The 13405-nt window shown below is 39.8% G+C and overlaps 1 protein-coding gene across 1 annotated transcript; it reads right to left on the bottom strand.

Moving 5' to 3' along the window:
• Window positions 1-2450: 2450 nt before the first annotated feature.
• Window positions 2451-13340, bottom strand: DDX20 (DEAD-box helicase 20). Its single transcript, XM_044238914.1, has 11 exons — window positions 12986-13340; window positions 12441-12535; window positions 10405-10573; window positions 9670-9784; window positions 9406-9548; window positions 9121-9259; window positions 8966-9024; window positions 7412-7494; window positions 6983-7088; window positions 6764-6865; window positions 2451-4268 (listed from the first exon to the last, which is right to left on the bottom strand). Exons 1-11 carry the CDS (start codon window positions 13302-13304, stop codon window positions 3109-3111), a joined length of 2490 nt encoding a protein of 829 aa, XP_044094849.1. The 5' UTR covers window positions 13305-13340; the 3' UTR covers window positions 2451-3108.
• Between the last annotated feature and the right edge of the window lie 65 nt (window positions 13341-13405).

The following is a 13405-nucleotide window of genomic DNA, read 5'->3' as shown; positions in this document are numbered from 1 at the left end:
ATTATTATAATACTTATGCTAATTTAGAAATTGTTACTTTATTACGCAAAATAATGTCTTCTAAGTCAGAATTATCCACAGCTGCAGGTTTCCTCAAGATTTCTCTACATGTTAATACTGCTAGCCTAATTTAAGTTAAAGCTTAACTTGTTGTGGTCAGTACAGTTTAGCACTCTAGAACTCAGACGTTAAAACCGATTCACACTGGCCTTTATCCAAATCACCTGAATTTATAAAGGTACTCTATATTCATGAAATGACTATTCCCTTCCCTAACTAGATTTTCTCTTATTAGTCATATAATTAAGTCTTGGAAACTGGGAGGGAACCTAAAAATCTAGTCCAGCTCCCTCATTTAATTGATGAGAAAACTAGACCCTGAGAGGTCATATGACAGGTAGAAGATAAAGGAGGCAACAGCAAAGCCTCCACCAGGACAAATACTCTTTCCACTACATCAGAAAGCATTCACAAGCGAATTTACCTAAAACCTATCTATGGTTCTTAGCAGGTGACAGAAACAGGCACCTCAACTGCCAATTCTAAACAAAAAAGTCTTTCATAGAATCATGCACAAATAGCGGCAGGTTCCTTCCATAGCCACCCTTCTCTGGGATGGGAATGGCTGAAATTTTCCAAGGAAATGCTTATGGAAAATGAAGCTGTCATTTTCCTGTTATATGTGTCCTCACTTCCAGCTTATTTTTCTAGTAAAAAGAAAAAAGCAAACACAATATATGACAAAGAGACCTAAAGAGAGAATCTAATTAATTTCAAGACTAATGGGTAACCTCATCTCTAATTAAGATGCAGCAGTATCCTAATTAAAATCCCCTAGCCATGACAGACTGTGAACTTGGCTGTAGTGTGGGGGAAAGGGTAGAAGAAAAGAGGGAAGTTCAAATATATAGCAACAGGATCTTACTGAAATGTGTGTAATTAAAGTCTCTACCTCTTAATGATATGCTGGACCTAATTATGGATTTGCTATTTACAGAGTTAATCTAATTCATTCTAACTTAGCAATACATGTACAGTACAGAAACGTGTAAGTAAAGCCTACCATTGTCCAACCTGGATGACTGGAATCCAAGTGAAACGGGAGTTCAGGGGGGTGCTTAGATGAGTGGTGGACAGTAAATGACAATGGCCATGGATGTTTGTGGACAGCCCTGGGAGTAAATGTTTGTACTGCCTAGCTAAGTATGTATACAGGAAAGAACTTTCCTTTTAAAAAGTAAATATGTTTCTATCTGTTAACAGGTTCTCTTACCACAAATCCAGTTCACAAAAAGGTTTGGGACCCAAATACATAATCATGAAAGGATTGCCCCAGAGAGGGAATGAAAGAATGTGTACAGTTGGCCCCTCTCATCCACAGAGAATATGTTTCAAGGTCCCCAGTGGACCTTGCCTGAAACTATAGATGATACCAAATCCTATATATACCCACATTTTTTCCTGTATATAAATATATACATATATATATACACGTATATAATAAAGTTCAGTTGATAAATGAGGCCCAGTAAGAGATTAACAGTAATAATAGATCACAACATACTACAAGTTACATGACTGGTCTCTCAAAATCTTGCTGTACTGTACTCACCTTTCTTCTTGTGATGCTGGGATGATAGCATGTCCATGTGATGAAGGATACAGGCATTGTGACGTAACATTAGGCTACTACCAGCCTGACAATATGTCAAAAGGATCGTCTCCTTCTAGACCACAGTTGACTAGGGGGTAACTGAAATCGCAGAAAGCAGATTCCCAGATAAGGGGGAACTGCTGTAACTTCCAATCATATTTATTTTCTAACTTGTAATTTATAGATGCATCATCTCAGAAGAATGAGATGTTCCCCACTGGGTGTCATTAAAAGTAAAAACTGGGAGAAAATTTAAATTAAAAACATTAAAAGTAAAAACTGGGGAAATTTTAGAAGACAAGATTAGGACACACTGTGCGAAGAGTTTGAACAGAATGAATTCAAGCTTCCGAAAAATACTTAAAGAGCTAGAACTTTCCCTTAGCCTCCCAGCAGAGTAGTGCAGTTCTTAACCTGGCTGGCTTCCATACATGGGCTTGAGAGGGTCTACGAACCTCTTACACATACAGTTCCTGTTTACAGAATGGAACTCTTCGAATCTATAGCTTTCATCTCAATCATAAAAGGGTCCAAGAACCAACAAAGAGTACGAGTTACTCCTTTTCTTAAGAAACAAAAATAAGGGGCACCTGGGTGGCTCAGTGAGTTAAAGCCTCTGCCTTGAGCTCAGGACATGATCCCAGAGACCTGGGATCGAGCCCTGTATCGGGCTCTCTGCTCAGCAGAAAGCCTGCTTCCCCCCGTCTCTCTCTGCCTGCCTCTTCCCCTACTTGTGATCTCTGTCAAATAAATAAATAAAATCTTAAAAAAAAAAAAAGAAAAATAAGACAATCACTGATGATCCTGAGCTATTTAATACACAGTAAAAACATAGACAGCTTTCACAATCTTAAAAGACATTCAAAAGATGAACAATAAACATGTCAATAAACATTTGGTTAAGTTTGCGATTTCACTGGTAACATATTTTTACTGGAAGCAAAAAGCAGGAAAGTACCTTTGGGAAAGTCTGAAGCAGTATTTAGTCCTTCCTGCCTAAACATAAAAGGCGAGGGGATTTTTTGATCTATCATGCTACAAATTTCTACAAGAACACACTTCTATGGAAATACAGTCCAAGCCTTTTGTCAAGAACTCCACAGCATAAACTTGACATTATTTTTAAAATCTCAACTGTTTTTATTTTTTTAAAGTAAGCACTGGTATAGGTCTTTTTAAATGTTTCTTTTTCAAATGGTTTAGAGAAAATGCCATCCTTTCGCTCTATGTCCCCAAAATTTTCCTTCAAGAATCTGATCTGTGAAGTTTCTTTAAAAAAAAGAAATACCTGGTCAGGTAGGTCAAAACAATCTGAAAAATAGAGGTGTCCCAGCGGGAAGCCTCAAGACTTTTCAAATTCCTCAAAACTGCCACTCTACTATAGGCCTAGGAGGTTGGCTATCCAAAGGTATCACTCACTGGTATTTCTGGATGGTGCGAGGTGCTGTCTACAATCACTGGTTGCCCCGCATCATTTCTTGGAGATAAACGGTATTCATGTGATAAGCTGCCATCCAGCTTGGATGCCTCTGAGCATTCCAGTAATACGACTGAGAAGCAGCAGCATAGTATTCCTGCCATGCCCTGTAGTACGCCCTCCAGTACTCCTCGTAATCCTGATAGGCATCCGAAAAACTCGGATGGGTTTCCCTGTGGCAGTCATACCAACCATCATCCTGAGGTTCTGCCGGTGCACGATAGGAAGACCGCCTGGGAGGGTTTCTCCGGCTTTGCTTGGCTCTCTGGTTAGCCCCCTCTTTATGCCTGGTCTTTGTCTGGATTCCAGGTGATTCTTGATACTCTGCTGGATTAGGGGTGTCGTTTCCATTCAGAGGTTGTTCCAAAGAGATATGACCATCCACAGGAGTGGATTCTGAGTCTTTCGGCTGAGTATCTGAAGAGCCTCCCAAGTAGGACTTATTTCCTTTGCTCTGGGAAGAAGTCCTCGAGCTGTAAGAATCGCTGTCACTCTCTGAGTCTCCAGACTGACTACTACTTGCCAGTATCGCCACTCTCTCCTCGGGAATTCTATTTCTTACAAAACCATTCTGAGGATTCACAGTCTGATCCCCAGGCCCCGTGTAATGCCTGATGATTTCCACAGGTTTCTCTAACCCCTCTTTAATATAGTGTTCATAATCCTCTACCAATTCTGTAAAAGTCAAAGAGCATGGCAGATGGATTTTAAAGGAAGACAGACAAGGAATTTGGGGCAGTGACGCAGGTAAAGCTTCTTTGACCTGGTGCTGATCAGTAGTGTTTTCAACAGAGATCTCAACAGAAGACTTCACAGGCTCTTCAAATTGTATGCCACTGCCCACTTCTTTTGGTGACATTGCTTTTTCTATGATTCTACACTCTGAGTGGCTTTTCACAGGAAGCTTCTGTTTAGTATTATTTTTTGATTTGACTACTGGTGAAGATACAGAAGTATTTCTAGATGAAGCCATGTGGTTACCATGAGCTTTCTGAGTTTGAAAGGTTCTCTCCACTTTTTGGATCTGCTTTTTTAAGGGCTGGGTAGGTACACTTGCTAAGCCATACGTATGCATAGCTGCTTTAACCTCCACGTCCCAATCCAAACATTCTTCCATTAGACCAGAAGGAATGGGATCTACATAAAAGGAACAACAGAATACTTTAAAATTTTGAGCTGCAAATCTAGACCAGCAATTTTTGAATGACTTCCTAAAGCCTTCCATGGTCAAATAAGGTTAAGAAATAAAATATACTAATAATATACTGAGAAGCTTAAGGAGTACATTATATTAGTATTTCAAAAGACCTAAAATAATCCTTGCAGTAAAGAAATATGCCCCCAAATATGCAAGACCCATCCCAAACCCACAAGCAACATCTCCCCATACCTCCCACTCAAAAAGAACTTGGGCTAGGAGTAAGGTTCAAGTCTGCAACAATTCTCCCAACTCCTCCCTTTTATCTCAGTAATGCTGACAACAAAACAAGATATTAGAAAAGGGATTATGCTCCCCAAAGCTTGTCAGCTGGGAAACAGTAAAACTACAACTTCGCACCCAAGTAAATCCGCCACTCTATACTCCCAACAGGAAGAAATCACTGCCCCCAACAGTGAAGAAAAATCTCTAGAAGGGAAAAAGTTAGATGACTGCAAAAAAGATCTATGGTCTCAATGGCACGTCTTGAGTTTTTAAAAAAAAAAAAAAAAATTGCCAGCTATAGTTCTCTGAATTTCCTATTCCACCCAGGTGGGACAATTTGCTCCTACCTACATACTCTGACCTTCCCAAAATGTGATCAGTTTTCATCTTAGGCAGACAAAACATAGAGACCTGAGTTACAGAAGTCTTGCTGGTTTGTTGTTGCTACTGGTGCTCACGTGTATGTACCCACAACCTAATCCCTCAGCTGGGGCTCCTGAACCCTGGCTGAACAGACCCTCTGACTCCCGCTAAGGTGATAGCCCTTGCTTGCCCATACCTAACAAACAGGCCAATTTCTCTCCCACTCCTGCCACAGGTACTTCATCTGAGCAGTCTACTGTCTTACAAGTTCCCACTCCAATATAAATCTAATACCACAAATATACTTTCTTATGATTTCAGGGCTCTATGAACACTAAAAAAGATCCACATGTGTCCTTTTCCAGTATCCAAAGGCAAATTTTCTTTTTATCACTAGAAGCTATGATACTGAATCCTACACCAAAAGTCTTAACCCTCTTATACCAATTTTCAATTTATTTTTTCCACATTATAATCATTTGACAGGTTACCAATAGACTTACACATAGAATTACATACTATAGTGTCCTAAAACTGACGGAGAACCTAAAGACCATTTCTAAAAACAAGTACTTTCTAAACCAGAACACAAGTTTGGAGCAATTAAAGAAATTTGGAAAAAGATCACAGAATGAGTAATTACAAAGCCAGAACTCATTCCCAGACTTCTGCTTAATCTAGCTTTATAAAAACCACTAAAGGAGTTATATATAAATTAGTAAAATATTCCATACTGTATTTATTCAGTAACTATATATCTGATATTCTACAAGATCATGTATATGTTACATATGTTTATATATATATTTACATACACATATGTCCATATACACATGTATATATACACAAACCCTATAACACTGCATACATTATCATACATAGCAAATAAACCACATTTCCGCCTGACAGTTTTTTAAAAATTTTCAAGAGACCATTAATAGTTTCAGACATGCAGTCTCCAAGGTGGAACTTAAAAAAATGAGCTTGACAAATAATTAACTAAAATCAAAAGAGAACATTTCAGGGGTGCCTGGCTGGCTCAGTCAGAAGAGCATGCAACTCTTGATCTCGGGGTCTTGAGTTCGAGCCCCATGTTGGTGTGGAGATTATTCAATAATAAATAAATAAATAAACTTTTTAAAAAGGAAAGAAAGAGAACACTTCAAAATTTTCAAAAGAGCATTCAAAGATACTACTCCTTCTTTGTAGTCATGAAGGAGAATATGGCAAGAATTACCTTTACAATGACAAAAGTAATAAAATATATGCCCTGTTATATAAAAGGATAAAATGAAATTACAAGGTTACAAGCTAAATATGAAGTAAATATGAAGCCAATACAGTAGTAAAACATTTTTCATGTGCCAGGAATTAGCTTGCAATCTTCTCCCTGTTGCTTATGAGCTATAAGAACTTAGGCAAATTGGGACGCCTGGGTGGCTCAGTTGGTTAAGCGGCTGCCTTTGGCTCAGGTCATGATCCCAGCTTCCTGGGATCGAGTCCCACATTGGGCTCCTTGCTCGGCAGGGAGCCTGCTTCTCCCTCTGCCTCTGCCTGCCATTCTGTCTGCCTGTGCTCGCTCTCCCTCTCTCTCTGACAAATAAAATCTTTAAAAAAAAAAAAAAAAGAACTTAAGCAAATTACTTCACTTCTCAATGCCTTGATAGCCTCATTCACATAAAGTCAGTAATAACAGCAGACCCTTCACAGGGCTGTGGTGAGAATTAAATGAATTAACATACTGAACAGAACCCAATATCCTAAGTACTCCGTATCAGCTATTATTTTTATGCCTATAGCCAATATGATTATTCTTTTGACAGCAAAATGAACAGACAAAATATACCTGGTAAAGGCAGAAGGTTGATATTACATTTCTGGGCGATTTTCATCATCACATTTTCTTCTTCTCCCCGACAACAGTAGGTCACTGTCAACCCCAAAGTACCTAAAGTGCAGAGGGAATGTTATGCAGTAGATCAGTTTCACGTAAGTGACGCTCCACCTGTCACGTCTACAATTCTTCCTCCTAAAGAAAGCAGCCAAACTTATTTTTTTTTTTTACCAAAACGGCCAGCTCTGCCAATCCGATGCATGTATGTCTCCCAATCCAATGGTACATCCAGATTTACAACCAGGTTCACCTTCTCAGCATCAATCCCACGGGAAGTCTTGAAGAAGAGAACAAGTGTCTGCATTAACTGCTACACTGGCATCAACACACATCCGACTGTTCTGATATAACCAACAGCCAAGTTAAGAAAAGGAGGATGATCAGGAGCAAAGGGAATTCATTTCTAATGACGAGTTTCAAGAATAAAGATGAAAATACAAAAGACTTTGAAGAAAGCAAATTCCCCAGCACTGGAAAGAAAATTCCCTTCTGATATTCTTACCAGATACACCCACATAAAATAATAAATGAAACCTGTGCATCTGATAAAAGAGCCCAAGTCAAGATGGCGTAGTCACCCAAACTGAAAAGGTAATTTACCAAATCTGTGGAAATGAGGACTCTGCAATGAAACTGCTTCAGTTTGGCCATAGCATCAAGACGCTGATTCTGATTCATGTTGCCTAAAAACACCCCAAAAGAAAGTCATATAAGAACAAGCTAACACATATTTATCAAATCCACAAAAAGCACAAATTGTAACTACCAGTCTTAACACTTGAAAAATACACCAACCGAAGTTAATTTTCTCCTTATATGCAATTCTAGGTTAAGAACTAGTCAGAATCTTTTAAAATCTGGTAAGGCAGGCAACTTGAAATTCAAAAATTAATTTTAAATGGTGACTAGGTTACGCCTGCAGATATAATATTATATCTGCAAAGTTACATATGAAGTAGAATAATTCTTAGGAAAATAAAATTGCTATAATCAGCTGTTTATAAATTTAGTTTAGATGTATGATCTATGGTCAAAATATTGTCCTTTAGAGAACATTCTCCCCAATATCTCATGACACATAATGACTAGACAATCTTAGGCTAACAGGTTAAAAACTAAGCTATCAATGAAAACTCTAAAAAGGATCCCACTGATCAAAAATTCCTTTAAATCTTTCATTCCTATTAGGTCAGCAGTAATAATTTAGCTTTGTGTCAAAAATGAATCCTCTTGGGCACCCAGCTGGCTCGGTGGATAGAGCATAAAACTCTTGATCTCAGGGCTTTCAATCTGAGCCCTACATTGGATACAGAAATTACTTAAGAATAAAAACTTAACGGGGCACCTGGGTGGCTCAGTGGGTTAAAGCCTCTGCCTTCAGCTCAGGTCATGATCCCAGGGTCCTGGGATAGAGCCCCACACTGGGTTCTCTGCTCGGTGGGGAGCCTGCTTCCCCTTCTCTCTCACTGCTTCCCCCTCTCTCTCACTGCTTCCCCCTCTCTCTCACTGCCTGCCTCTCTGCCTACTTGTGATCTCTGTCAAATAAAAAAATAAAAATCTTAAAAAAAAAGAATAAAGTCTTAAGGGGTGCCTGGGTGGCTCAGTGGGTTAATAGGCCTCTGCCTTTGGTTCTGGTCATGATCCCAGGGTCCTGGGATTGAGCCCCGCATCAGGCTCCCTGCTCAGCGGGAGCCTGCTTCCCCTCACCCACTCTGCCTGCCTCTCCACCTACTTGTGATCTCTGTCAAATAAATAAATAAAATCTTTAAAAAAAATTCATCTTTGCCTTCCACAAGACCTTAAAGCAGTTAATTAAGGAGCAGTTCTTAGCATTTTTACAATGATTACAGAAAGAAGCAATCTATTTTTCTCTGAAGATGACAAAGACAAACTTTATAAAATTATTAAGTTCTTCATGGACAATTCATCCCAATTTTCTAATTTCATATTATATACCAAGCTATTTCTTGAAGAACAAGAATACCACTACATCAAATCCCAACATAAAATTCACCTGGAACTTCCTTTACTCTGAAGACTCAGTGTAACCTCACATTTATAAGGCAACTCACGAAGTACTATTTCTTCCTCCTGACTTTGGACAGGCTTCAAGTCAAAATACTAAACACTGATTAAAGTAAAAGCTGAACTTACCTGAAATGCACTCAGCAGGAAAGCCTTTAGAGGAAAGGATATCTGCCAAATGTTGTGCTCTATGAAAAGTAACATAGAGGGTTATAATTTTATAAATACAACCCTAACACCTTTTATTTCACCAGTACCCCAGGTGACCCCTTAAGGTACATTACCTGCTGTGCAAATTAGAAAAGACTAAGGCTTGATTAAATGGAATTCTGCTGAACAGTTCCTGTAAATGCTGAGCCTTTTCCTCAAAAATCTTATGGGCCAACGGGTATGAATTGACAATTTTGTAATATTGCTTCAAACCTAAAAAGAAGTCAAGAGTCTTCTATTAAAACAAACATATTTGCTATATCCTAATAGTAAATATGAAAGCAACAGTCAACTAGGCATGGAAAAGATCCAGAATATCACAAACCAGGAATCTAAGTATCCAATATACCTATACTCACCTATGAGACTTGGATCACTGGAATTTAGTCTTACAAAAGTGGGATCTCTCATGTACTTTGTCAAAGCATTAGCCAAAAATTCAGGGTAGGTAGCTGATACTGCCAACATCTGTTTACTGGCAGGCAAGGAAGAATAAATCCAGCTGTGAAACAGAAGAGAAATACACACCATGGAAACCAATCACAGTTAACTACCACCTGGAAAAGCTAAAAAGAGACACTTTAGGACACCATTTTAATAGTCAAGCAAGTTATTTCTCTTACTTTATTTGCTCCTGGAAGCTGCCTTCTTCTAAAAGCTTATCTGCTTCATCAAGAATAAACAGACGTATACTGCCTGGATTCAAGTAGTCAAGTTCTATCAGTTGTTTAATTCTGCCTAAATTCCAGAAAAAAGCATATTGAAATATTTAAGAGGCACTAAATGTGTGCAAATCTCAGCCAATATTGTTACCCTACTTACTCACAGGTTATACTGCTGACCTTCTTGACCCGACCCTCATTATTACATATTTAAACACTAAACCACAAATCAGAAATTGAGTTCTGATCTTGGCTAAATCCATTATTTTTTCTCACATTTCACCACCAATAAGTATGGATCATAACACTGTTCCCATCAAAAGACTTGAATGCTAAGACCCTGAATACTAAATTCTGATATGAGTGATTCGTGAATGAATGATTAATAGAGAAGCAAAGAATCCCAATCCATGGCTTAGAAAGGCTTCGTGAAAATCATTTCATTCCTCCTCTTCTCAGAAGCCAATTCTATACATGTGCTTAAACATCCTTCGGAATGGAAATTTCATAAGTTCTGTTGGTAATCCAGTCATGTGTCTGTATCTTACTGGTCTAAGCCTCTTCATTTATAATATTAAAAATAATTATCATATTTATTAAAGAGTCCCATATTCTTACCTTAATTATATCACTTCTATGAAATGAAAAGTGTTCAGTTCCTTAAAAGCCCCAGTTATGAACAGGGTGATATCTTACCAGGAGAGCCAACAGCAATATGACACTTTTTAAGTCTGGTTTTGTCTTGTGATAATGGAGTCCCTCCAATAAAGACATGACACTCTAAGCCTTCCATTTTTATTCCAATAGCTGTAATAACAGAATGTATCTGTACAGCAATTTCTCTTGTAGGAGCCAAGATCAAAATCTAAAAAAGCATAAAATATATATACCTTTAACAAGTCAGTGGAAGAGGTACATGTGATTGGCACATTCATACTGCAGTAAGCTATTTTTCATTTAAACGATCATTTTAATGATGGGTTTTTATAGACAAGGGAAGCTATTCCATTCATTCACTTATGTGTTCATTCAGCAAATATTAAACAAAAACCTACTTTACGTACTAAGCAACATGTAAGTTGCTGTAGAATCAATGGTCAACAATAGACAGTCCAGGGGAGCTGGGTGGCTCAGTCAGTTAAGTGTCTGCCCTGGACTCAAGTCATGATCTCAGGGTCCTGGGATCAAGCCCCACATCAGGCTCCCTGCTCAGTGGGGAGTCTGTTTCTTCCTCTCCCTCTGCCTCCTCCCCATGACTCATGCTCTCTCTCTCTCAAATAAATGAATAAAATCTTTAAAACAAGAAATAATACACAGTCCTTGTTCTCATGGCACTTTCATTCTGTGTAAGAAGATACACAATAATCAAACATACATAAATTATGACATACAATGAAAAGTGCTATTAAAAAAATCAAACAGGGAAAAGAGAGAAGTGACAAGGAAGGAAAGGAGTTATTTTAAATGGGGCAATCTAGGCCATTAAGAGAGTAACATTTGAGCAGAGACCTAAAGGTACACCATAGACTAGAGCTAGCTACGTGACACCTGGGGAACTGTTCTCAAGAAGAAAACAAAGCAAATGTAAAGACCTTATGACAGTAATGTTCTTAGTGTACTAGAAGAACAGCAGGGAGGCCATGTCACTGGACCAAATCAGGGTCAGCTATCTAGGTCCATGAAAAAGGAGCCTTGAGACTCAGAGTGAGAACTCTGCAATGTAACTATCAACCGAAGGACAAGGTAAAATGACAAGTTCTCAGCTATGGGAAGAAAAAAGTTCCTTAAAAAAAACAAAAAACAAAAACAAAAACCTAGAATAAAATATGCCAAAACAGTTAACAGCAGTTTCTTTCTAAGTAGGTAAAGACTATGTGCCGTTTCTTTGGTACTTCTTTCTTTTCTGAATTTTCCAATTTTCAAAAATGAATATGTATTATTTTGAGAACACAAAGATCTGACAAATTTGGTTTATGGAACTTATTCAGCGTTTTGGCATTTCACCTACTGCCAAATTGTCAGAAGCCAAAATCTCGAATACATCTCAAATTCACAAGTAGAATAGCTTAGGTCCTTGGGAAGCCGAAGGATTTCCTATGTGCATAACCCAGAATTTGGTGGTTGTAAGACTCAAAAGCCTTTGGATATGGATATACTGGCATACTATTTATACATAACATGGGCAGAGCCAAACTTTGTTGAAGAGACGAACCCCAAAACTAAATCTCTTATTAATTTGGGTACGGCCATCTTTAGATCTACTCCAAGAGAACCTAGAAGATGGGAGATCAATAGGACACACTCACAGAGGTTCTAAGAATCACCTGCAGTTACCAGCAATAGCCAGAGCACCATGTTACCATCAGTCACGCCAAATACTAAATCCTACAACTGAGTCAGCAAGTAAAAGAATAAAGAACTACCTGTATTTTCAGGTAATGAAAAAATTGACACCCATGGCAGACAATCTATTTAAGATGCAGTAACAGAAACTTCCAAACTTCTAACGCTCATGACAAATCCTTGGTCACCATCCACACCACCAAGCCGCTCAACAGTTTTAATGTCTACTTTAGGTCTATACTCTACATATGGCTTAACTCAATCATTCATCAAATTCACTCATCAAATTCATCTCTTCTGTCTCTCAGGAGCTACTCGTACTGCATCCAACCTGTGATAAAATCCACATTACATACCCTCCTCCTCTGGGTTCTCAGAGCTACACTCACCTGGGTACTCAGGTTTTCAAGAACAAGCGAGTCCAAAGCAATGGTAGAGAACACACAGGTTTTCCCAGTGCCAGATTTGGCTTGAACAATTAAATCTGAGGAGGAAAAATAAATGAGTAAGTAATAAAATGTATATATACATATATACATCTGTATGCACATATATACATATACATGCACATATATCACTAGCCAGTACTGACTAAAAAAAGCTCAGATACCAACAAGAAATCAAGGAACCAGAAGGGTCTCCAAAGAGGACCCAGATGGCGCCTTCGTTTTTAGTTCAAAAACGCATGAGGTCATATCCAGAAACATGCCTCTTCCCTGAACCTCCACCGTTCATCTTCTGGGACTGAGAGCCACCGGTCACCGTGCAAAGGGCAGTAACCATCTTCCAAATGAACACCGGGCCTCTGTTTTACAAGAGAGGAAACTGAGGCTCGAAGGCGCACAGCGCCTGGCCGCAGGCAGAGGCCTGCACCGGCGGCCGCCCTGGGGCTCCTCCCGGACCCTCCCGGCAGGAGCACGGTCCCCGCCCTCACCGAGCCCACAGCGCCCCAGAGGGATGGCCTTGAGCTGCACCGGCGAGGGCCTCTCGAAGCCAGCGGCGCGCAGCCCCTCCAGCACGGGCCGCGACAGCAGCAGTGACTCGAAGTCGGCCGGCTCCGCCAGCAGCACGTCCCCCGTGCGGGTCCGTGGGCCGCTGACGTCGTGAGCCGTCCGCAGGCCCCGCACCGGCCCGGAGAATGGCTCCGAGGCCACGAGCTGTGAGGCCACACGCTCCGCCGGCATAGCAGCCTCCGCCGGCATAGCGGCCTCCACCGTCGCTAAGGCCGCTGGGGCTTCAAACGCCGCCGCCATGGTCGCCTCGCCGCCGGATCTCGCGATACTTAACGAGAAGGAGTGAGCCTAAGAGCGAAAAGAGGAAAAACTTTATTGGCAGTCCTCCCGAGGAGACACGG

This window comes from Neovison vison, chromosome 2 (genome assembly GCF_020171115.1).
Source record: "Neovison vison isolate M4711 chromosome 2, ASM_NN_V1, whole genome shotgun sequence".
Taxonomy (NCBI): domain Eukaryota; kingdom Metazoa; phylum Chordata; class Mammalia; order Carnivora; family Mustelidae; genus Neogale; species Neogale vison.
The sequence above is the reverse complement of the archived record's forward strand: the minus strand, read 5'-3'. Positions and strand labels throughout refer to the sequence as shown.